Source organism: Typopeltis vanoorti, chromosome 13 (genome assembly GCF_054136105.1).
Source record: "Typopeltis vanoorti isolate ZY-2024b chromosome 13, IOZ_Tvanoo_1.0, whole genome shotgun sequence".
Lineage (NCBI taxonomy): Eukaryota > Metazoa > Arthropoda > Arachnida > Uropygi > Thelyphonidae > Typopeltis > Typopeltis vanoorti.
Window position 1 is genome coordinate 34,082,898 of NC_143561.1, and position 25,862 is coordinate 34,108,759.

At 36.8% G+C, this 25,862-nt stretch overlaps 1 protein-coding gene across 1 annotated transcript in view; it reads right to left on the reverse strand.

Moving 5' to 3' along the window:
• Positions 1 to 4,501: 4,501 nt before the first annotated feature.
• Positions 4,502 to 25,862, reverse strand: part of LOC150100043 (ATP-dependent translocase ABCB1-like) — a 181,493-nt gene continuing 160,132 nt past the window's right edge. The window contains exon 7 of the mRNA XM_090403202.1: positions 4,502 to 4,705. Within this exon, the coding sequence (XP_090259328.1) occupies positions 4,502 to 4,705 (204 nt within the window). The remainder of the gene's footprint in view (positions 4,706 to 25,862) is intronic.

Below are 25,862 nucleotides of genomic sequence, written 5' to 3' on the forward strand. Positions count from 1 at the left end.
TTCGATTCCTGCCGATGACGTGAGGAGCTTAAGGATCTTCCTCAGCCATAGCCAAGTTGGCCGGTCTTGGGCGTGGACAGCAGGGTTTTTTCCACCAGTTTATCTGGGATTTTTCATCCTACAAGCAGGCAAACCGGATCCATGAACACACAAGCTGCAGTCATAGGATAGAGTATGGCAAGGAAGGCAACGGGAAACCACCTTCTCATAATCATTTCCCTAGATGGTGGCATATATAGCTACCTGCAAACAGCAGGCTAAATACTATCAAGATCAGATAGTGACCACTACCGTGTTAAGAAAAATAACTTTCATTTCCCAATATTTCAACCTTCATATTAAGGTCATATGTGTGTGCTCCAGACACTCATGTATGTATACTGAGAAACAACTTAAATTACAATTGAAATATGTCAAAGTATTAATAATTTGGCCAACAGTTACTCTCCTGACCTGACTTACCTCTGGAGAGAGGGGAAAAAAAAAAAACAATGCTACAGTTTTGTTTTTATATGGGCAAAGAACAAATTCTTATTAACTTTTAAAGATACAACATTAGTGGTGGTCTAATCAGCATTTAAAATAAGAGTTAAGGTTTGTTATTAACAAATTAAGATAAGGTCTTGGAGTACTATGGTCCTAATAATCATGGCCTGTTAGAACAAAAAAAAATTATTAGAAGCTTCATCATCATCATCAAATTCCTGCCATGTACCCTCAAGGGGTGTACAGGATATGACAGTACTACATGAAAAAATTACATCATTACTAACTTCCTATCTACAATTTTCCTCAAAATCAGTCTGTTACTTGTCAAGACTCCAACATTATCAGATCTTATATTTCTATCGTCTAAGGCACTTTGTACCGTATCAATCCACCTATATCTTGGTCTTCCTCTGGGTCGTTTTCCTGCCAACCTGGCAGAGAACACTTGTTTTTCTAATCTTTCCTCTCCCATTCTATTTAAGTGACCATACCATCTGAGATTAGCTCTGCTAACGCATTCCTGGATGCTGACAATGTCAAGTTCTTTCCTAATATCCTCATTTTTAATATGATATTGCCATTGATGCCATCTGTTCACTCCTCTAATCTTTCTCACAGCTCTCATATCTGTGGTGTCTAGTCTTTGGTCAAGTGTTTTACTTCTGACCCAGCTCTCAGATCCATAAGTTAAAATTGGTTTGAACACAGTCTTGTATACAGCTAATTTAGTGTTCCGACTAATTTCTTTCTTATTCCATATGAATTTATTCAATTGACTTCCCACGATACCAGCTTTGCTGATTCTGTTGTCTATTTCTATATTTAGTTTACCATCTTCAGTAAAAATTGTGCCTAAGTAGCTGAAATGTTTTACTTGTTCCACAGGTTCTCCATTCACAACACAGTTGACATTTTCAATGATTCTGCCTATTTTCATTGTCTTTGTCTTTTTATTGCTGACCTTCATACCATATCTATTACAACAGCTATTCAATTTAGTCAGAGCATCTTGCAGACTTGTAGCGGATTTATTTAGATATTAGAAGCTTCTAACATTTTAAATAATCAAGAAATAACTATTACCTATCTCATCAAAACAAAATTAGCATGCAAAATCATTAAAAACAAATCAGGATACTGTGATTACTAAAGCAGATATAGGTAATGTAACTGTTAAATCAACTTGTTAAATATAATCCAACTGGATAAATAAAACCATTGTTCTAAGTTGGTCACTGTGTTTGAGAGAGAGCTGGCCTGGTTGGCCAAGTGGTTAGCGTGTCTGCTCTCCAGCCAAGAGGTTCTTGGTTTGAATCCTGTCATGGGCATGGATGTTTGTGATTGTCCTATTAACTTTGTGTGGAAAGGGCATCTGCAACCCTACCACTTATTCTAGCAGAAGACCCGCAGAAGACCCAGTGAGGTACGGGAGTGACAATACAGTGTCTACGGACATCGAATGTGAAATTAAATTTTTTTTTTAAACTGTTAATAAATTACATCCACACTATGCTTAATCAATAAGAATGTACAGGCTCCTAAAATACACAAACACAATGTGCTACTTTGGCCTATATTGACAGCCCTAATTTATCATGTAGCCAAGAAATTAGTGTTGACACTCAAGCAGTTGGTAGGTCATCCCCCCCCCCCCATAAAGAACACACAGGTAGATAGTTATTACTTGAGCATTATTTAAAATTTCAGAAGTTTCTAATAATTTTTTTGTTTTAACAGGTCATGATAATTATCACTATAGCACTCCAGGATCTTAGTTTTAATTTGTTACTAAAAAACCTCCAGTCTTATTTTAAATGCTGATTATACCACCACTAATGCCAAATCTATAACCCAAAGTTTGATTCAGGCACATTCACAATATGACCCTGGCACATTGACTAAGCTAAGGAGGTTCTGTAGCTATAGTATTCAGCACTAACTATGAGGCTAATCTTCTTGAATGGCAGACAATATCAAGTAGAACGATGTGGGCAAATATCAGAATATGAAACTGGACAATGAGATTATTTGTGTCTATGGTCTCACAGAAGGTTCTACTAAGGTAAAAGTGGAGGAATTTTTTGATGCTTTAGAGAAAGTAACTGACACAATGAAAAATGAAAAGCTGTAAGTTTTAAAAGAGGTATACCGTGAGTAGACATATAGATACAAAATTATTAACGGAAAACTCACGTACAAAGATTATTTAATAGTATAATTTTCGCCTGTGTGTCACAGGCATCTTCAGTACATTTTAAGCTCAAATTAAACAATAACTGACAATTCCAAAAAGCGCCACCTAAGTAGCTGGTGTAAGATAACAAATCTTCTTGAATGGCAGACAATATCAAGTAGAACGATGTGGACAAGCTTCTACATCTTAATTATCCAGGTGTCTACCAGATTCCGTGCTCTTGTAGATTATCTTATTTCGGACAAACAGGAAGATCTGCTTCTATTCGGCTAGAAGAACACCAATCTTATATTGAATACTTTAAACCTGAAAAGTCTGGACTTGCAGAACATGCCATCTTTACTAGACATAGAGTTCATTGGAGAAAGACAAGAGTCCTTCACAAAAGTTGGTTCCTCATGGAACGCCTTTATAAAGAAACGTGAAACTTTACTTCATTCTCCTAACTTAAACAGATCTGACGGCTTACATCTATCCCCTTTATGGGAGATAGTACTTTATAAATCAGCTAATATTTCCTAACTTTTTATTGTATACATTTTTTTTTTTTTGTTACGAAATTTATTGACCTTTTTAGTTATCTTACACCAGCTACTTAGGTGGTGCTTTTTGGTATTGTCAGTTATTGTTTAATTTGAGCTTAATATGTACTGAAGATGCCTGTGACACACAGGCAAAAATTATACTATTAAACAATCTTTGTACGTGAGTTTCCTGTTAATAATTTTGTACCCAATGAAAAGTTGGTCCTTATTTTAGATCTAAATAGCAAATAACAATGGCAAATACCTGTTGGATTTCTGCTCAGGGCTATCAACAATAACATTGACATTGTCTCATTGACAATGTTATTGTTGATAGTGATATATTCTCACTGGTGCAGGACACTTGAGTGTACAGAGAATTTGAAATTAGAAGTGATCATTTCGTCTTGAGCAATAAAATTGAATTTCATACTGAAAAGAAGAACATATTGACCGATTCAGCCAGAAAGGCATGTCGTGAGGCTGTCTGCAAGGATAGAAAAATCAGTACACCATGGTGGAAACAGGAAGTTAAAGCAGCAATAAAGGAAAAGAAGAAAGCAAATCAAAAGTTCCTGGTGAATAAGTCAGCTAATCCTTTTAGAGAATACAGAGACAAATATAAGAAAGCTAAACACTGTGTAAAATTAGCTAAACAAAATGCATAGGAAGACTTTTACAAGAACATCTGATGATGCTGAGTTGAAAATCAGTGAAATATAAGCGTTAATAAAACATCTTTGTGATAAAAGTGTTGTTAATACCGTGAAAAATAAGTCACGAATAACCATCAACACCTAAGCTTATCTGTTAGGGAGAGTTATAGAGTAGGTGCTCTCCCTCGATGAGTCTTTGGACTTCCTGGAGGTGTTATGTAATAATAATAATAATAATAATATTAAATTTGTATTTGTAATAATTTGTTCTTTTTCTTTCTTATGGTTAAATCAGTTGCTTTAATATCATTTTTGTTCTAGGTAATTAGAACTTTCCAGACCCCCCTCCCTTGTGTGTGTGTGTGTGTGTGTGTGTGTGTGTGTGTGTGTGTGTGTGTGTGTGTGTGTGTGTGTGTGTGTGTGTGTGTGTGTGTGTGTATGTTTGTGTGTGTGTGTGCCCCAGACAGTGACCTCAATATGAAGGTTTGAATGCCAGGAAATTAAAGTTATTATTCTTAACAACATAGTAGTAAATAAATAATAAAGAAAGTAAAATATAAATCTTATTTTTATCTTATTGCTATATCTTTTCAGTTGATATTTATTTCTGAGTATAGTAAAAATAGTTTCAATATTGCTCACTCCTTTGGAGCAAACTGAGTGTTATACAGCTTATAGTAATATCCTTTCTTAATTAACAACTCTTGATGGGAACCTTTTTCTGCCACAATTCCATTCTTGATGACAATAATATTTGCTACATTTTGGATTGTAGACAGCTTATGAGCAATAATGATGCATGTTCTGCCTTCACATGCTTTCTCTAATGCTTCTTGAACATGCTGAAAAAATAGAAAAAAAGAAGTTGAACAGTCCATTTCTCAGCAATTAGTAATCATAGTACAGAGAGAGAGAGAGAGAAGTAATATACTTCTTACTCGGGAAGCAATTGATAGGGTTTCATAGTGATTGTGACAAAAAGAGTAAACCAATGTCTTTAAAAAGAAAATAATAAAATATCCTCAGAATTGATTAATGACACTTTATAATTATAAACTCTCAAAAACGATAAGTTATTCACACACACACACACACACACACACACACACACACACACACACACACACACACACACACACACACACACACAGTGATTTCTCAATTATTATTGTGTGAATACTGGATAGCGCTTGGCATGATGTTTAGAGCCTCCTTCAATGAGCCTTATGGACTCCATGGAACTTTTTTTTATTTTTATATTGATCCTATACACAAGAGGTCTAAGGATCTATAAGCATACCACTGCTGTGTCTAGGGACTTGGTGAGGACTCAGAAGTTCGTTGACATTTTTTGAAGAGTTGCAGGTTGTATTTTTTTTGGAAATAATTCTTGTGGAAAGTTATTCCAGAGGACAGAGGTAGATGGAATAAAAGAAGTGGAAAAGCAGGTTGAGTGTGTTTGAAATTGCATAGTAAATGGGTGCTGGGCAGCTGCTGCTACTCTTGTATTAACAGGCACAACAGAAAATGGAAGAATGATGGTTACCAGCTCAGTGGAGCAATGACCATTGAAGTACCTATAGAATAGACAGAGAGCTGAAACATTACATCTATAAGATGAGCTGGAAGTGAATCTGTAAGATAGGGATCACCTAAAAGGCAAATTGCTCTCCTCTGGACATCAAGAATTTTTAGAGAAATTTTAGATGTACACCCCAAACAGACTTGTACAGGATGTATTTAGGATTTGTATCTATACACAAATCCTGAATACAAATAGTTAAGAGTTGATTGGGTGTAAAATAACATGGTGAATGAAAGAGAATGCTTAGTTTTTTGGATGTGGGAGATGTGATATATTTGTGTCGGGAGAGTTAATCTAAGCAGAGAATGTTAGTCCAAACACAGAGAGAGAGAGAGATCTGATCTTGTCTGGTGATTTGTGTATCACTGGGAATAAGGGAATGTGAGCTGAGATCTCTTTTGCAAGAAAAGAGACAAGACTGTGCTTTGGTGGCACTGAATGTGACCAGATTGTCCTTGAGCTATTAAAGGATAGTACATAGATCAAGGCACTAGCTGTAGACGTTCTTGATGTTTGGGCACTGCATTGTTTGTCAAATGAGCAGCTACCCAGCACTCAAAACACTGTGTTTATGAGACAGATGTAGAAGTGAATCTGTAAGAGAAGGATTATCTATGAGCTGATCTGCTTTCATCTGGACAATGTCAAATAATCTTCCAAGCTATGTATAGAATTAGAGGTGAGAGTCTGAGAATAGGACATTTATGTACATGAAAAAGAGAGTGATAGAATAGAGCTCTGAGTTACTCCTGCATTGGTAGCTCAAAGAGAAGCTATCAACCATGACAAGCAGTGAATGGCCAGAAAAGAGAGAAGCTGGCAAACTAATTACAGCAGATGACAGGTAGACCAAAAGATCACAGTTTGTTTATCCGGCCTCGATGCCAGACACAATCAAAACCTCAGGAAATGTAAAGAGGGACAGCACAAATTTCTCCGAACCTTTCCATAGCATATATATCCAGTGATGAATGATGTAAACTAAGAGCTCTACTGTGGATTTTGAATGGCAAAATCCATTCTATATAACATTCTATTATATAGAAGCCCACCAATTAGTCACTGATTAATTGGTGGGTGTCTATATAATGGATAGCTGTTGATGACTTTCTCCATTAGTTTGGAAAGCACTGAGGTGATGGTGATTGGTCAGTAGTTTGACAGTAGACATCTATCTTCCATTTTTTTTTTTTTTTTTTTTTTTTTTTTTTTTTGAATCAGGCTGGATATGTGATTGCTTCCACATGTATAATAGATTATAGAGATAACACAGATACACATCTTTCTAATTGTTGTGAAACATTGTGCTCTGGAGCACAATGTTTCACAACAATCAGAAAGATGCCATTAGGATCAGGAGACTTTTTAGTGTTCAAGTTATTTACTAATTTTCTGATGACTTTTTTGTCAAAAAACTACAGGAGGCATATGGTCAGAGGCGTAGCTAGCGGGAGGGGGCACTTTGAACATTTTTTGAACTTTTGCAGTTAATCCTAAAATACAGTCTTGAGAACTCAGTTCCAACTATTGTAATACTACAGCGAATTTTCCTCACAATTACTGTAAGTGTTGCTAGTTATGAGAGGAGTTTTTCTAAATAAAATTGGTTAAGAATTACCTACATTACTATGAAATAGACTTCAACAATGTCATCAACGATTTTCCTAACAGAAAAGCAAGAAAAATAACATTTTAGAATGTTGAAATTAAAGTTTTACTTCAAAAATAAACATACTGTTTTAATTTATTTTCCTATACGTCGTTTTGACTTTTTGTAGTATTTTTGGTGTGTATTGAGAGTAGCGGCAAATTCAGGGACTGCCCCAGGCGGCAAAAACTCTGGGTACACCACTGCATATGGTGCTCAGATTCTGGTATGGTAAGAGGTGATTTCTCTTGGTCATCAATGCAGGAGTTTGATCTGACCTAGGTAAAGTAACAATGCTACTATTAAAATGAGAGACAGGTGGAAGTGCAGGTGAGCAGAAGCTGTATCCACTGGCCTTTGCAAGGGATCAGAAGGCACAACTTCCATTTAGATAGGACACAAGTTTTCTGCTGTTGGTCTTTATAAAATCAGATTAAGTCTCCTGATGACTGTTTGCATTTATTGTGTGCTTTAGTATAGATAGAGTTCTTGATGGAGCCACCTGTAATAAGCTGATTTTTTTTCCTTCAACTACTTTGATACACTTTCTCTTAAACCAGGGCTTGGAAAGCATATGGATGAGGATTTGGGATGGAATGGGGGATCAAGGCCTTCATGTTGGTGAGGATAATTTCTGTGACTTGTTTGGAGTAGCTAAGGTTGGAAGAGCAGAATCAATAATCAGACAAAAGGAGGAGTATAAATTCTGAAGATTGTCTCACTTGCCACCTTTGTGGTACCAAAGAACATGAGATTAAGAGTTGATGGAGGAATGGCTTCAGTGAGAGAGAAGACTTGCACTTGTGGTCTGACTTTCCAAGAAGAGAGGTAACTTCTATGGTGTATCCTGAAGGGAAACTTGTGAAAAACAGATCCAGAATATTGGGAGAGTGAAGGGAGTTATCAGGAATTCGTGTAGGTAGATGTACAATTTGTGTTAGGTCACTGCTTACAGCAACGATTTCCACCTTTCATCCAGATTGGTTGATAGTGTTAGAAAAGGGGAGTCAACTGGAATTATGGATGTTGATGTTGCCTAGGAAGATTATCCCACTATTTGGATGGTTGGATTGCAGATGTTTGAGTTTTTCATGGAGAGTTATGTGTAGAAGTCTGAGTCGTTATTGGAGTTTTGAGAATGGTAAATGCAGCAGATGAATATTACAGATGAGGCAAGAAACCCTTGAGCTAGAGAAGGCCAAAAGCAGGATATTCCAAATTAGCCACTTTCTATTTCATACAATATCTGATTTCACAAAGGCACAGGTGCCACCCTTGAAGTGAGAGCAATTGCAAAGTGTGCAATATGGACGCTGGAGGAGGAAGTAGTGGTTGTAGTGCTATTTGAGTTTCTGTCGAGAGTTAGAGGTCTGGTCTGGATGACCAGACCTCTAACAAGTAACATTCACCAACACTGTAAGTGATGGTGAATGTCATTTATGTTGGTGTTAATATCATGGATGCTAGTAAAGTAGATGTGAAAGGGAGTTTTTAATAAGGAGATTCTGGCATAGTTTGTATATAGTGATTGGTTGCATTGTCTATTTTTTATTGGAATTAGTTAATGAGGGAGTATTCTTTCTCTCACAATGTCACTGCCATTGTTTTTAAGATTCATCTTAGTTTGTTCATGGTTGGATGAAAAGATAGTGTGAGGATGTGCAGATAAACTCTTGGACATAACATCCATACAGAGAATGACCAATGTTCTTGCCAACACATGGCCTCAACAGTGCTCCAATAAGTTGGATGGTGGTATTTCCCTAGGTGATGAGAGTCATCTACCACCTAGTGGTCTAGTTGACATTTCTTCCAACTAGGAAGGTATCCCTTTATAGTAGGAATAACTTGCCAGAGTCCCTTCTGTGGAAGGGACTCTGGCAAGTTATTCCAGGTAAGGTATACAGGCCGCACCACAAGAAGGTGAGGTTGACTTGATAGAGAGAGGCTGTATATTGCACATCACCTGCCCATTAGAGGACCATGTAATAATAATAATACTTATGAGGGTGTGTGAAACGTTCTCAGCCTAACAATGAAAAAATGAATTTATAATTTCAAAATGATTTTTATTTTTCAACATAATCTCCCTTAAGACTAATACATTTATTCCAGCGATGCTCAAGCGCCATTATCCCATCCCTGTAGTGGTTCTCAGTAAGATCTGCAAAATACCCCTCTACAGCTGCAATCATCTTTTGATTTGAAGAAAAACACTGACCAGCGAGGAAGAGTGTTAGTTTTGGGAAGATATAGAAGTCAGAGGGAGCCAAACCTGGGGAACAGGGTGGATATTCCAACAAGTCATAGTGCAGATCCCTTAATTTTCCCATTGCCAAAACACTTTTGTGGGCAAGTGCACTGTCCTGATGAAAGATGATTTTTTCATCTAGTCTGGTTAAAAGATTGGAATAATATTCTCGGGTAATTAATTGTTTTACCCTTTTCAAGATAATTAATAAACAAAATGCCTTTAGCATCCCAAAACACCGATGCTATGATCTTTCCTGCTGATGGAACCGACTTTTTCTTCTTTGGCTCTGAACAACAAGCTTCTCTCCACTGTTTTGACTGCTCATCCATAATAATAAATCGACACACAAAATCAGTTTTATTCTTGTTAAAACGCTCCAAGCACTGTTCAAAGATTTTCATGCGAGTGCGTTTTTGAACTGCTGTGAGCAAGCAAGGCACCTATGCAAAGCTTTTTCATATGCAATTCTTCATGCAAAATATATCCTACACATTCTTTTGAAATGCCTATAGTCTCAGCAATTTCACGCACTTTGACTCACCGGTCATATTGTCATATGACCGGCGAGTGCACAATATTGATCAAGACCATATTGTGCACTTGATCAATGATTTCTGGTGTTGTTACACTTTTTGGATGTCATTCAGGTGGATCATCTTCAAGGCTGGTACAGCCACGTTTAAACTCAGCAGGCCATTTCTTAATTGTCGAAAACAAAGGAGAAGAGTGCCCATAAACTTTTATGAACTTCGAATGAATTTCTTTTGGCATTAAACCTTCTTTTACAAAGAATTTTATAATCACACAATACTCAAATTTATCCATTTCGAGGGATACAGACAACACTTTTGCTTTAGACAGCTGTATAAAACAAACTACTTGATAGAATGACTTGTAATTTCAAATGGATGCTTATGACAGATGTACCAACTTAGAAAAAAAAATCTTGCCGATAGTGTTGCCATCTATGGTCGAGGCCGAGAACCTTTCAGACCACCCTCATATATAAGGCTTTGATGAGGCCATATATGGATTATTTTGTACAGATTTGGTCACCTGGTTTATAAAAGGATAAAGAGATACTGGAAAGGACTGGAGATGATTGACTAAGGTGGTTGTTGGTCTCAGGAATGTTGATTATGAGGACAGATTGAAGCAATGCAATATGCAGAGCCTGGTGGATAGGAAGAGGATATGACTGAGACATATAAATTGATGTAATAATAATAATAATAATTGTTGTGTAAGGCTTCGATCAGGCCACATATGAACTATTGTGTATAGACATGGTTACCTGGCTTACCAAATGATCAAGATAGACAATTGACTAAGGTAGTTGCTAGTAGGCAGGAGGAGGAAGAGAAGGGATATGATTGATACATATAAACAGATTACTAAATCACTGTGAATGAGTTTTTTTTCATGGAAGGGTGGAACAAGAGACCATCCCGGTAAGCTGTATAAGAAAGGCTTGAGCAATGTGAGGAGTAGGTTTTTTGAGAGTGTGGTGAGTGTAGAGACAGAATGCATTTAAGGCTCAGTATGATGATCAGTGTGTGTGTGTGTGTGTGTGTGTGTGACAGTGGGAAGTCTCATGATGAATCCTTGGAATCCATATAGAGCTGGTAATAATATTATGTTCCCTAATGTTGTGGAGATAGGCCTGGAGGGTAAGACTTTATAATACATAGAATATTGACATGAAGCAGGTTGATGGAATTTTGTAAATAAAGTTATGATTTAAATTTTTAGAAGTCCACTAGGGTTTCATGCTTTATATTACTAAGATAAATATTACAGTGGCATGCAGTGGATATTGAAAGCAGTATAATATAGGAAGGTAACATTATTAAAAAACATTAGATCTGTATAAAAATATATCAAGTCAACCTCATTATATTTGCTTACATCAACTTTGCATTTATGTATCTTTTTTGTTTACCAAACATTTTTAGAGAAATGAATATGGGACTGAGATCTCTTAAGTTGCTGCTGTGTTGGTTGCAATCAGCAAATATGTATTTATTCCGCACACACCGGCCTCTCTGTTGAACAAGAGTCAGTCATGCCCAATGGAAGAGTTGACTTAATTACATAGTCTGTCATTGATTCCACCGCTTCATATCTTGAAGTATAAAATGTTATATATATAATATATATACATATATTTTTTCCACTTTGTTTTGTCTTTGTAAACCCTACATATATTGAGAAGAGGCAGGCATGGTTTACAGCCCAAATACACATAATTTTTAACTAGACTTTGTATTCTTAGTTTGAAAAAAAGTGCACACAAAAGTGCACACACGCAATTTACAGACAAAAATTACTAGTTGTGGTGGTGTTGGAGGTGGGCGGTAGATGGCGTTGATGGAGATGATGGAGATGATTCGTAGTAGAGGTTAGGTGTAGAGATAGTTGTTGGTGTCCTCCTGCGATGAGTCTTCGGACTCCTTGGAGGTATCAGGAATAATAATAATAATAATAATAATAATAAAATATCTTTAATGCTGTTTCTCATTGTGGTGTTTCTCACTACAATGGAAAACAGCACTGAAGGATAAATAAACAGCATAAAAAGGATAAATAAAGGATAAAATAAAAGTACAAAGTTATCTAAAACCCACAAGGCTTCTTGGCTGCTGGTAATCTAATGGATGGTACTAACTATATGTGCTATTCACAGCATTCACAGCTTGCATACCTTAATTCTCATTCAAATTTCATTCAGTACACAAGTACTTGCTGTATGCTCCTTGGTCTCTACTCGCCTTTACCTATTAAAAATGCACATTGATTCCTTATCACACTCTGCATATGTAATTTCTCATTTTCAGTTTCTCATCACAATTTAAGTTAGATAGGGCTAAATGGCCTTGCCTACCCCCAATACGGGAATAAAAAAGGCGTTAGCTGATTTTTTTTTTTTTGATCACAATTTAAACCATTTAACTAAATTTGTGCACAATATTTCAGGTGTAATCTGATCAAAGCCTTTACAGTAATACAATGGGTCAGTTCTGTTTGTGAGTCTTCCTTATCACTACAACATGTTGTATGGTCTTTATGTTACATCTTCTGCATTGTATCCTTTGAACTTCAGATATCTGTTAGAATCATCTACAGATCCTGAATTTCATCCATGTAAGAAAGAACAGTTCCGTTGATGAATGCACGGTGTTAGACTTCTGCTCTTCAAATAACAAATCTTAGCTGTTTTAAGACAGATCCCTCCCCTCACTTATCTGCCTGAGAAAAAACAAGTCAATTTAAAATTTCCTGAAGGGAATGGGCCACATTGCTCTTTATATGAACATAACTTTTTATAACAGTCCCAGAATCTGTATCACAACAAACATCCGAATATCTTCTAATTAAACCTACATTAAATATCATTAACAAATAGACCTATTAGTAGTTTTCTATTTTATCTGGGACATTACTCCTCCTTCAATCTTTCAAACAATTAATTTATTATCCATCACCTTAACTTGATATGCAGCAATCTGTCTTTTCAAGTGTTCCAAAAACACACCATATTTGATTCTCCCTTATGAAAAAACATTTATCATGTTTTAATAAAATACAAATGGACTGCTAAAGCATGATACATGTGTATATACTGATTATCATATGGATTCCCATGCTTATGAATCGAATAATAAACCTAACGAGTCTCTTCAACACCTTAACCACAACTTCAGATATGCATCCTCAGGGCCGGCGGAAGTAGGCATTCAGAGCATGCGGTGCATGCGGGCGCTGCTACGAAGGGGGCATCGCCACTGGGGCATGGTTTATAAGCTCATTTTTAAGAAACAAAATTTTTATCATAAAAACAAACAATTCTTAAAATGATCAATATTAAAATAAACAAGGCCGGATACACCAAATAAACATTTAAAAAAATGTGTATAATCCTTTTAAAGATCGTAAAAAATGTACCATTGAAACCGCCATCAGTAACACGATGGGAAAGTAAAATTAATGCAATCCGCCCTCTACAATATCGGTTAGTAGAAATTTGCACTTTTTGAAATTTTAAATAATGAAAATTTTAATAAATTAACTCAGCATGAAGCACAAACATTATGTGCTAAAATAAAGGACTACAGATTTATTTGCTCTCTTATAACTTGACATGATTGAAAGAAGAGGAGAGAATGGAAACAATAGGAGAGAGGGAATGGTAAGAGGTATAATGTATGGCGACTCAATGATCCATGGTGTTCAAGATAGGATGCGTGAGGAGTGTTTGCCAGGAGGAACAATAGAAAGGGTGGCTATGGCAATTAAGAGAGGTGAAAGGATGGAGATGATTGTGATGCTAGGAACAAATGACTTGAGTGGTAATGTATGGGCCGCAAGAGATATGAGAGTTTTGCTTGAGGCTGTACGGAAGAAGACAGAGAGAGGAAAAATAGTGTGCGTGTTGCCTAGGTATGATAATGATGAGCTGAGCAGAAGAGCAGTGATATTGAATGGCATAATAGCGAGAATGTGTGACAAGAGAGGCCTGGTATATGTGGATGCTTGGAGTGTGTTTGAGGAAAGAGAGGAATTGTATGAAAGAGACTGCTTACATTTGAATGAGGAAGGACGTAGGCATCTGGAGAGATTGCTGTTCTGAACGAGTCAGTGTGTCCCAGGGAAGATGATAGCAGGGGTGGCCTCTTGTGGGAATGGATACTTGGGAGAAGGGAGACGATGTCAGGTAACACTGAGCCCAGTGGAGTCTAGAAGGTATAATGCTGGGTATAGAAACAATAGCATTTATATGCTTTATACTAATGCCAGGAGTATCCGGAATAAGGGAGAGGAATTGGTGGTGCAGATAGCATCAGCCTGGCCAAAAATTATTGGGATCACTGAGACGTGGTTGACAGAAGGCGATATAATAACAGAAATAGAAGTCGGTGGGTATAGCATTTTTCGTCAGGATAGGAGGGGAAAGCATGGTGTTGGGGTACTGCTTATGATAAGTGATGACCTATGTCCTCTAGGAGTGGAGGCTTGGAAGGAAGTGAGACAAATGATTTTGAGAGCGTATGATGTGAGGTACAGGTAGGCAAGACAGGATATTTAGTGGGGTGTTGCTACAAACCCAGGAGCACAGAGGATGGGGAGAGGAGATGTTTAGACAGCTAAGTTTGGCAAGTGCAAGAAGAATGATTATTATGGGAGATTTTAACTACAGTAGTATAAATTAGAGAGAGGAAGATGCATGTAGCAATAGGGGAATGGAATTTCTAGAATTCCTGAGGGACAAATGTATTAGGCAACATGTCTTATGGAAGAGATATAAGGAGACAGGTGAAGAGAAGATGCATGAAGAATATAAGACACAGGCCAGAAGAGTGACTAGTGTGGTAAGGAAAGTGAAACTGGAATATGAGAGGAGATTGGCCCTAAGATCCAAAGAAAATCCTAGGGAATTTTTTAGATATATGGCCAGTAGGAGGAGAAATGACTGTGGAAGAATGATATTGTGGGATAAAAAATGGGAATAGAGTGACTGATGCAGAGGACATAGTGGAATTGTTCAATGAACACTTTGAAAATTTATTTATCACTAGGTTAGACTATAATAGATTTAGTTTAATCCTTTATCCCAGTGAGAGCAAACAAAGTTTGCGCCTGAAAATATCTTCAGGACTAAATATAGTGTTGTACTATCTTATCCAGTAAGTAGTGCAACACCAAGGCAACTCGTGGCAAAGGTGGAGCAAGCTACCAGGCACTTCTAACCCAGTATCTCCCATAATGCAAAACACATTTCCTATGTGGATATGTATACTGTTATGCATTAAAGGGATTGGCCATCTACCCAGACTAGTTTCGACCTTTATTGAGGTCTCTTCAGTGGGAGCCAGGCCCAGAGCTGGAGATACCAGGCAGAAGCAGTAGCAAGTCATCTGTGCCTATGGGAGTTGCCAAAAGGTTTATCACCTTTTTTAAAAATTACTCTGGATTTAGAGAAAGATGTTGAAAATTTATTTATTTATCACTAGGTTAGACTATAATATAATAGATTTAGTTTAATCCTTTATCCCAGTGAGAGCAAACAAAGTTTGCGCCTGAAAATATCTTCAGGACTAAATATAGTGTTGTACTATCTTATCCAGTAAGTAGTGCAACACCAAGGCAACTCGTGGCAAAGGTGGAGCAAGCTACCAGGCACTTCTAACCCAGTATCTCCCATAATGCAAAACACATTTCCTATGTGGATATGTATACTGTTATGCATTAAAGGGATTGGCCATCTACCCAGACTAGTTTCGACCTTTATTGAGGTCTCTTCAGTGGGAGCCAGGCCCAGAGCTGGAGATACCAGGCAGAAGCAGTAGCAAGTCATCTGTGCCTATGGGAGTTGCCAAAAGGTTTATCACCTTTTTTAAAAATTACTCTGGATTTAGAGAAAGATGTTGAAAATTTATTTATCACTAGGTTAGACTATAATAGATTTAGTTTAATCCTTTATCCCAGTGAGAGCAAACAAAGTTTGCGCCTGAAAATATCTTCAGGACTAAATATAGTGTTGTACTATCTTATCCAGTAAGTAGTGCAACACCAAGGCAACTCGTGGCAAAGGTGGAGCAAGCTACCAAGCACTTCTAACCCAGTATCTCCCATAATGCAAAACACATTTCCTATGTGGATATTTTCAGGCGATATATTTCAGAAGATATTTTCAGGCGCAAACTTTGTTTGCTCTCACTGGGATAAAGGATTAAACTAAATCTATTACAATGAACACTTTATTGGAGTATTTCATCCTAGAGGAGTCAGTTTTAATGCTAGAGGGATAGGACTGGTTCGAGGTTTAGAGGTACAGGGGGAGAGTATGTTTCAGATACTGAGTACTCTGGATGTCAGTAAAGCTGTGGGACTGAATGGTATTCCACCACGAGTTTTGAGAGAATGTGCTAGGGAACTGACAGTGCCTTTAACCTGGCTTTTCAATGAAATTCTGGCTTCAGCAAAGGTGCCCAGGGAATGGAAGGAAGGTAAGATAGTGCCATTGCATAAGGGTGGACAGACTGGAAGTGTCTAATTATAGGCCAGTCTGTGTGTGTCACCAGTAGTTGTTAAGATCTTGGAGAAAGTAGTGAGGGACCGTATACAACATTGGGCAGATGAGGGTAATGTTATCTGTGAGAGTCAACATGGATTTGTGAAAGGGCGCTCTTGTTTTAGCAATATGGTAGCCTTTTATAATAAAGTTACAAGAACATTAGATGAGGGAAAGGCATATACTGCAATTTTCTTAGACTTAGCAAAGGCATTTGACAGGGTGCCACATGATAAGATGATATTTAAGTTGCAGCACATGGGTATGGATGTCAGATTGGTCAACTGGATTCAGGATTGGCTGTTTGATAGGTATCAGAGAGAGTTGTGTATGGTGGAGCAGTTTCCAGGAGGCAGAGGGTTACAAGTGGGGTCCCACAGGGCTCAGTACTAGGACCTATATTGTTTAACCTTTATATCAATGACATAGCCAGTGGATTGCAGGGGGATATTTAGTTGTTTGCGGATGATGCGAACCTGGGAAGGATTATTAGTAATAGTGCAGATATGGTAGCCCTGCAAGAGGATTTAAATAAGCTAGATAGATGGGCAAATGAATGGAGGTGTCAGTTTAATGCAGCAAAATGTAAGGTCTTGAGGTTTGGGAAACATCGATGGGATGCTGCATACTCTATGGGAGGAGTTATACTGGAGGAAGTAGGGGAGACAAGAGATCTGGGGTTGATGATTGATAGAAACCTGAAGTTTAGGGGACATATTGCCAAGGTGGTGAAGGTAACACAGAGGATTGCTGCAATTATGAGAAGGATACTGACCTGCAGAGATAAGAGGGTTATCATTCCGTTGTATAAGTCTCTGATCAGACCACACTTGGACTATTGTTCTCAGATTTGTTCCCCAGGATTGGAAGGGGATAAATTAACTGTGGAAAGGATACAAAGACGGATGACAAAGATAGTTTCAGGACTGTACATGGATAGTTATGAGAATCGGCTGAGGGAATGTGGACTGCAGAGTTTGGTGGATTGAAGAAGGAGAGGTGATATGATTGAGTCTTTTAAACTGTTGAGAGGTGGTTACAGGGTTGACACTGGCTAACTCTTTTGCTTGGTTGAACAGTGGGAAGGAGTGATGACAAGAGGCCATCCCTGGAAGTTACGAAAGGAAACTGTGAGCAAGAGGGTGAGGAGTGATTTCTTTGCATGGAGGGTGGGTGAGCCGTGCATTGCCTGATGGCGTGGTGAGAGCGAAAACAGTCAATGAATTTAAGGAGTGGTATGATAGACTTTGTGTTTCTTAGGAAGGACCTCCCACGATAAGTCTTTTGACTCCACAGAGACCTGAATAATAATAATAATAATAATAATAATAATGATTTACTTAACAGAATAAACCCTGTGAGTAAAATGCTTCAAGACAAAAATATGAACATTACACTTGCTTTAGAATCTATCGAAAACTTAAAAATATTCTTACAAGAGTATCGATCAGATACAAATTTTAAAAAAGTTCTAAAAACGCAAAAGAACTGAGTGAAGTGTGAATGTGTTTTATACACTTCTAGACGTTGCAATGCGTTCGTTAATAGAAAGTTTTGAACAACTAAAAACATTATGATAATTTCAATTTCTTGTATAGATTACTACAAATTAATAACGTAGATTTACGAAAAAATTGTGACGATTTTGAGATTCTTTTGAAGGACGGTGACAATAAAGACGTAAATGCAATAGAACTATATGATGAGTTATGTGCTTTCCGGGATATTTTTCGGAAGGATAATTTAAACATTCAAAACCCTTTCGATATTCTTTATTTTATTGTATCCAATAATTTATCTTTCTTAATTTTATTGTGTCCAATAATTTATCTTTCCCTAACTTTTCAATTGCTTTAAGAATACTATTAACATCACCTATTATTGTAGCGAGCGGTGAACGTTCCTTTACCAAGTTAAAATTGATTAAAACCTACTTAAGAACAAGTATGTCACAAAAAAGGCTTGTTAGTTTGGCATTAATAGCTATTGAAAATAATATATGTGCGGAATTAGACGTTAAGACCATTATTTCTAATTTTGTGAGTATGAAATCAAGAACCTTAAAATTTTAATTAAAAAAATTTCAAGCATATTTATGTAAATTAATTTATTTTCTGTTATTCTGTAAAGATTGTATTTTTTTGAATACTTATATAGTAAATGTTCTAATTATTTCTGAATTCTTTTCTTTTTTTCTCATCTATCTTGAGTTTCTTCACATATTCACATTTAAACTTTAGTTCAAATAAATTTTAACTTTAATTAAAATTTATTTTAATTTTGTTAGCGATTTGGGTCGGTGAGAAGGCTATAATCCCTGTATCATTATATTCAACGATTAAAGTGAAGTGGCTTTATCAAGATTTGCTTTAACTTTTGAGAATTTTTTGGATATTCGGGTTTTTAATGATTATCCTGCCTAGTCAACAACCCCAGTTCATTACATTTAGTAAACCAACGTGTGGCTGTTCTGTCAACATTTATTTAAGAAATTTGAAATAAGTTAAATTTTTATTATCGTAAAAGAATCACACATGCCCAGATCGTTACAGGGGCGCTTAAATAGAAATTGCATGCGGGCGGCAAAGACCCCTAGCGCCGGCACTGTGCATCCTGTTCTTAAATGGTACCCATTGTCTTAGCACCAGTCTTGTGAAGTGACACTACTTTGCTTTCCTTCCACTCCTTTGAGACATTGCATAATGCAAAATTCTCATTAAACTACCAGATCAAGTGTACGGTTCACTTTTTGCATAATTCCTGTAAATGTGCAGCAACATATTACCCAATTCCATGGCTTTCTTAACAATAGAATACTCAAAACTTCATATATTTTCAGTCATTCACTTCTAGTCCCTCTAAGATTCCCCTTACTTTTGAGCTCTACACAATATCACTCTCGCTAACACTAAGGACCTTATTAAATAACCCTACTATATTCTTTATAGGGATTATGTTGCCACCACTCAGTGGTGTAGCTAGAGCTTTTGCTGCTCAGGGCAGTCCCTGAGTTTGCCACTCCTCTCAATACACACCAAAGAGACTACAGAGAGTCAAAATGATGTATAGGGAAATAAATGAAAACACTATGTTTATTTTTGAAGTAAAATTTTAATTTCAACATTCTAAAATGTCATTTTTCTTGCTTTTCTTTTAGCAAAATTGTTGATGACATTGGCAAAGTCTATTTCATAGTAATGTAGGGGTAATTCTTAGCCATGCTACCTGCCAGGATGTATATATACGTCCACATTTCCATGGATGTGAAGTGCATATTAAAATTGTAATACCATTGATATTACATTGAAATTTATGATGGATAGCCGGTAAGATGGTTAATCAGTTTTATTTAGAAAAACCTCCTCTCACAACTAGCGACACTTCAGCAATTGTGAGGAAAATTCGCAATAGTATTACAATATTTGGAACTGAGTTCTCGAGAGTGTATTTTAGAATTAACTGCAAAAGTTAATTCTAAAATACACTCTCGAGGGAAATAAACGAGGGAAATAAAAGAGGCATAGCTGGGGGGGTCCACCTGGGGTGGACCCCCCCAGCTATGCCTCTGCTACCTGTCATCCACACAGAGTCATCATTCTTTCTTTTACTTGCCACACAGTAGAATTTCTCGCTTAGATTTTCTTTATCCTGACTGGTCAGTCTACTTTCCTATTGCAGTCTCCCCCCCCCCCCCCTTCTTTATCATGATGGCCACACTATCTAGCCTGCATTTTATGCATTCTATGCACCTGGTCATTCTATAAGTTCTTGTAGTTCATCATCCTGGAGGTTGATGTGACTAGTAAGCTTTCCATAATAACCCACCTTACAGTTCTACAAAGATTCCTAAAGAACTAAAACCTTCTCTTGCATTGCTTGCCTCCCAGGTTAGTACATTATGATTGATCTTAGCAGATGATAGAAAGTAAACAACCAGATCCAGTGCTATAAAATCTTGTGTTGCTTCAATTGCATGTTAAGGTAGTTATCCTGAAAGAAATGTAGATATTTCATACATCTTACTGTGAAAGATGTATGAAATTTCTTCAAACTATTTTCTCCTTCCAATCCATATTTTCATTATCAAAATTGCCTGGTCAATTATTATTATTATTATTATTAACATCCAACCTCCATGGAGTCAGAGACTCATCATGGGAGGTACACATTATTGTATACAATGCTCATCCAACATGCCTTAAATGATTCAATGTGTCTATATTCACAACACACTCAGGTAATTCCACTCACCAGCCACTCTCCATGCAAAGAACCTTCTCCTCACTCCTCTGCTCACACACTTTTTATATAGTGTCCAGCAATGACCTCTTGTTCTATCCGACACCTTCTCATTCTATGAAAAATCTCTTCTATGTCAACCTGATAACAACCCTTGACTATCTTATATGTCTCAATCATATCCCCTCCCCTCTTAATCCTATTCACGAAGCTTTGCAATTTACATTCCCTCCATCTGTCCTCATACTCCACATTCCAAAGACTGCTGACAACCTTTGTGAATCTTCTCTGGTCCCTTTTCAACATATCCTCGTCACCATGAAAACCTGATGAACAGATCTATGCACAATAATTCATATCAGGCCTGATCAAGGCCTTATACATGGCACTGTAACCTCTTTATTTCTGCATATCATGGTCCTCCACATCATTGCCATTATCCAATGTGATGTCTTTACAACTTTCGCAATGTGGCCCCTGAATTTCAGGTCCTAGTCCACCATCACTCCCAAATCTCTCATTTCCTCTACCTCCTTTAAAGTTTCTCCACCAAGTGTAAACTTTGCAACCCATTGTTACTTACCAAATTTCAAAACCTTACACTCTGTGACATTGAACTGATATGTTGATTGGATTTTAAGGGTATAGATGCAAACACAGATTGATAAGAAAATAACTATTTATTAACTTCAATGCTAATATTTCACTGGTATTATATCCAGCATCTTCAGAGCATACAAACAAAGTTTGTTACAGTAGCGAGATAACCACAATCCGGTGTAACAGTGGGACTAGTATGAGTAATTGTAGCGTGCAACACAAAGACTAAGGTCCTAATTAGATGCCATCTAAGTTAAAAAAAAAAAAAAAAAAAAAGATATTAATTTGGGCTTAGGATGACTGTCTCCCAAATCTTTGGTAGATTTATACAGCCATACTTGAGGTTCTACCAAAGATTTGGGAGACAACCATTTTAAGCCCAAATTAATATCTTTTTTTTTTTTTAACTTAGATGGTGCCTAATTAGAACTTTAGTCTTTGTGTTGCAAACTACAATTACTCATACTAGTCCCACTGTTACACCGGATTGTGGTATAACAGTAACAAACTTTGTTTGTATTCTCTGAAGATGCTAGATATAATACCAGCGAAATATTAGCATTTAAGTTAATAAATAATTATTTTCTTATCAATCTGTGTTCGCATCTGTACCGTTAAAATCCAATCAACATGTGCGACGAACAAATACAGCCTTTCCACATCGAACTGATAGTTTGACTTACCTGCCCAATTTGACTAAACATATCACAGTTATTGTCCTCTACAGTTCTAGGCTTATAATAACTTCCTATTAGGTATCTTATCGTATTTTAATTGATGCCATATAGCTAAAAGCTACATATTATTATATTTCACCTCTAACCTTAGTAAGCATAATTCATCTGTTACCAGTATTTTTCAACCTGTTTTGTTCATTTCCATCCTTCTTGAAAGTCTATATCCCTCCATCCATTTCAATTCTCATCTGTATAGTATCCTCATTTAAACAATTTCATGTACTGTAATTAAAAATCATACTTTTGTCATTACTGTCTTGGGTATCCAGAAAATTCACCGAAAACAATTGATCAAAAGACAATTTACTGAAAGGCAATTTATTGAAAAAACAATTACTTGAACAACAGTTAATCGAAAAAGCAATTAATAGAAAGGAGTTTCTCAGAAAAGCAATTCATTGAATGGAAATTAATCAAAAATACAAATTATCGAAAGGCTATTTGTTGAAAACCAACAATTCATTGAAAAATCACAATTTGCCAAAACTACAAATCATTGAATGAACAGTTCATCATAAAATGAATTACAAGACATGTGAAGTGTATTTATCAAAAAGATTTGCAGTTTAACTTGTGAACTTGTGATATAATTGAAGCATAGCATGATATTCCCTTAATATATGTTATGTAGATGTGTGGTAAGTGTTTTATATCTATAGATATGGGTGTTCATGGGGACTGGTTTGCAGAATGAAATGCCTGAGTTTATGGGAGTAAAACCCAACCATCTCCATATGAGACTGGATAATCCACCATCAGTTGAAGAGGACTGCTAAAAATTCTTCGTGTCATACATAGGATTCGAACTCAGGTGTTTCTGACTAAAGAGCTTTGTTAATACCAACTGAATTAAAGAAGCTCCATTATTATTAGTAGTACTAGTAGTATTAATATGTGACATCCACAGACACATGCACCAGTTATATATGATGATGATTTGATATTTGAACCTTTTACAAAAATTTGTCAAACTGTTCCAATTTTCACATATTCCAGTTAGAGCATGCAATAACACTCCAAGTGGAATACGTGAAAATATCAGAATTTATAAAGCACACAAGAAGTCTGTGTGATTTAGTTTTAGTTCCAAAATGACATTTAATAATTTCACTCTAGCTGGATGAAATTTTATAGTTAAAATCTATATTAAAATTTCTCAGTTTTGATTTCAATCTAATAATTGTTGCTGTTGAAAACAATTAGGTAGAATGAACTTTTGTCTAGAAAAAAACTATTCTACACAATGAAGTAGTAGGCATGTTTATAGAATATTGTAAAAAACAAAAATAAGCGCTTCTGTAGCTCAGTCATTATAGACGAAGCCCTTTGGTTGGAAAGACCTGGGTTTGATTGCCGTCAGTGATGTGATGTCAATCAAACCCAGGTCTCTTTTCAATGAAAGATGAGTTACTCAGTCTCACATGAAGGTAGGGTTTTTTTACACCCAGAAACTTTGGTTTTTCATCCCCAAGAAAACGCTGGGGGGGGGGGGGGGCATTGGACTAACCACCTTATACCTGAGAAGGTTGTGGTTGAAAAAAAAAAAAAAAATTTGACACCATAAAATGTAGAAGAGGAGGATGAAGAAAGAAAGAAAGATAAATAAATAAAATAAAATAATAATTATAACATCTCAATGACAACCTGCATATGTTTTCTACATCTTGGGAGACATTACATATGTATCTTACTGAACACTTAAAAACAACAGTTTTCAATAGAATTCATCTTTTGATGAGTTACGAAAGAATTCTGTGTATATAATTTTATTGAAAACAACACTTGGCTACGGACGTGTTTTGAAGAGCTCCTGATTCAGATAAGTTTTACTAGGAATAATTAAGTATATATGCATAATTGTTTAAGTAAGAGCGGCTGTAAACGTTGTACGCTACCGATATTATTAGTGTGGGGTTTTTTTCTTGCTTCAACTAAATACGAAAACGTTAATATTAGACCTAGTAACCTGCAGAGAAAAAAAAAAAATGGCGGCGGATTTGTCATTCCATGATTTTAATTTGGATTTCAGTCGGTTCGTTAAGTGTGAGGTCTGTTATATGTATTCCTTCGATTACATAAATGATTTGTGGATGTTTAGTGTGGATGGAAGAAGGGTGTGTGCGAAATGTGACCTGAACGAGAAATTGATGAATGCGAATATGAAGTTGATGACAGAAAGTGCTAGTACCGATTGTGTCGCGAGTGCACGTTTGAAAGAGAAGGATGGTGAGAAGACAGGAGAAAAAATGTTAAAAAATCAGGAAAAAAGAAAAAGAGAGATTTGACAACCGTAACAGATGTTAAAAGGGACGAAAGTGAGGCAGAAAGAAACGAAATTGAGAGAATGAATGAAAGTAGAAATGGCGTGATGCATAAATCGCAAGTAAAAAAAATCGAAAGAATGAATTATAGCGAAAAAAGAATGACTGATGACGAAAGTTGGATGCATGTTGGAACGAAAGTACTGAACCAAAGAAAGATGAATGACAGTAAAAGTGAAAGATATGTGAGAGTGAAAGTGAGAAGAATGATAGTGAAAGTTGGACATATGTTGGACCGAAAGTACGGAAACAAAGAAGGATGAATGAGAGGAAAAGTGAGAAGAGGGGGTCGAGAGTTAGAAAGTTAGAAAGATTTAATGATAGAGTGAATGAGTCGCAAGGTTCAGAAGGTGAATTGGATTGGATGAAGCAAGAAATGAAATGGATGCGGAATGAAATTAAGAGAATTCAGGTCAAAACTATTAAAATAAATCATGATGGCATGAAAGAGTTAACAAAAGATGAGCGAGTGGCGTTGTATGGTGACTCCATTATTAAAGGTGTGCTAGAGGATAAAATGCACAAGGTATGTTTTCCAGGTGGTAAAATGAGTAGAGTGATTGAGGCATTGAATATGAGGTGGTAACGAGCAAAAGAGTTAATTGTATTAATTGGTACAAATGATTTGAGAGAGAACAAAGAGCATGTCAAAATTAATGTCAGGAGACTGCTTGGAAAGATAAAAGAGAATAGTGTGACAGGAAGGGTAGTCAGTGTGTTGCCTAGGTATGATTGTGGTGTAATGAGGCAGAGAGCAAGGATTATGAATGATATTCTGGCTGAAATGTGTGAGGAGATGGGAGTACAGTTTGTTAATGTGTGGAATGAGTTTGAGGGACGAAGTGAGCTGTATGGGAGCGATGGACTGCATTTGAGTGGTTATGGTGTGAGTCGCTTGGAGAGACTGCTGCTGGAAAGTGGAGAAGTGAATAGAGAGAATGAATCAGATCGAGAGGGGAGTGATGTGGAAGAGCAGGAGAGTAAGACTGGAGAGATTGAAGGAGTGGAAATGAATAGGGAAGTGAGTGGTATGAGTATAGAAAATGAGAGAATGGGTGTGCAAGAGGAGCAGGGAAACGGGGAGGCTCAGGGTGGACAGGGATACACAGCGTGAGAAAGGTGGATGCTCCAAGAGGAGGTGAGAGCATGTGTAGGCAGGAAAGTAATGGGATGATCAGGGATCAAAAGGAAACAGATGGAATTGCAAAGGGATCTAAAATGAAGAAGCAGAAAGGGAAATGGCCCCAGTCGAGCATGGAGAGATCACATCGAGTGAGTGGTATCAGTGGAACTAGCTGTAGATCCAGAAATGAGTTGTTGTGTTTGTATATCAATGCTAGAAGTATAAGAAACAAGGCAGATGAAATGGTTGCACTAATTGCATCTGTGCACCCAGAGATTGTCGGAATAAGAGACATGGTTAGATGAGGATGACATCCTGACAGGAATAGAGATGGAAAGGTATGATGTGTTTCGTGAGGATAGAAGGGGTAGTGCTATTGATGATAGAGAAAGAGTTATGTCCATACAAGGCAGAGGTGCA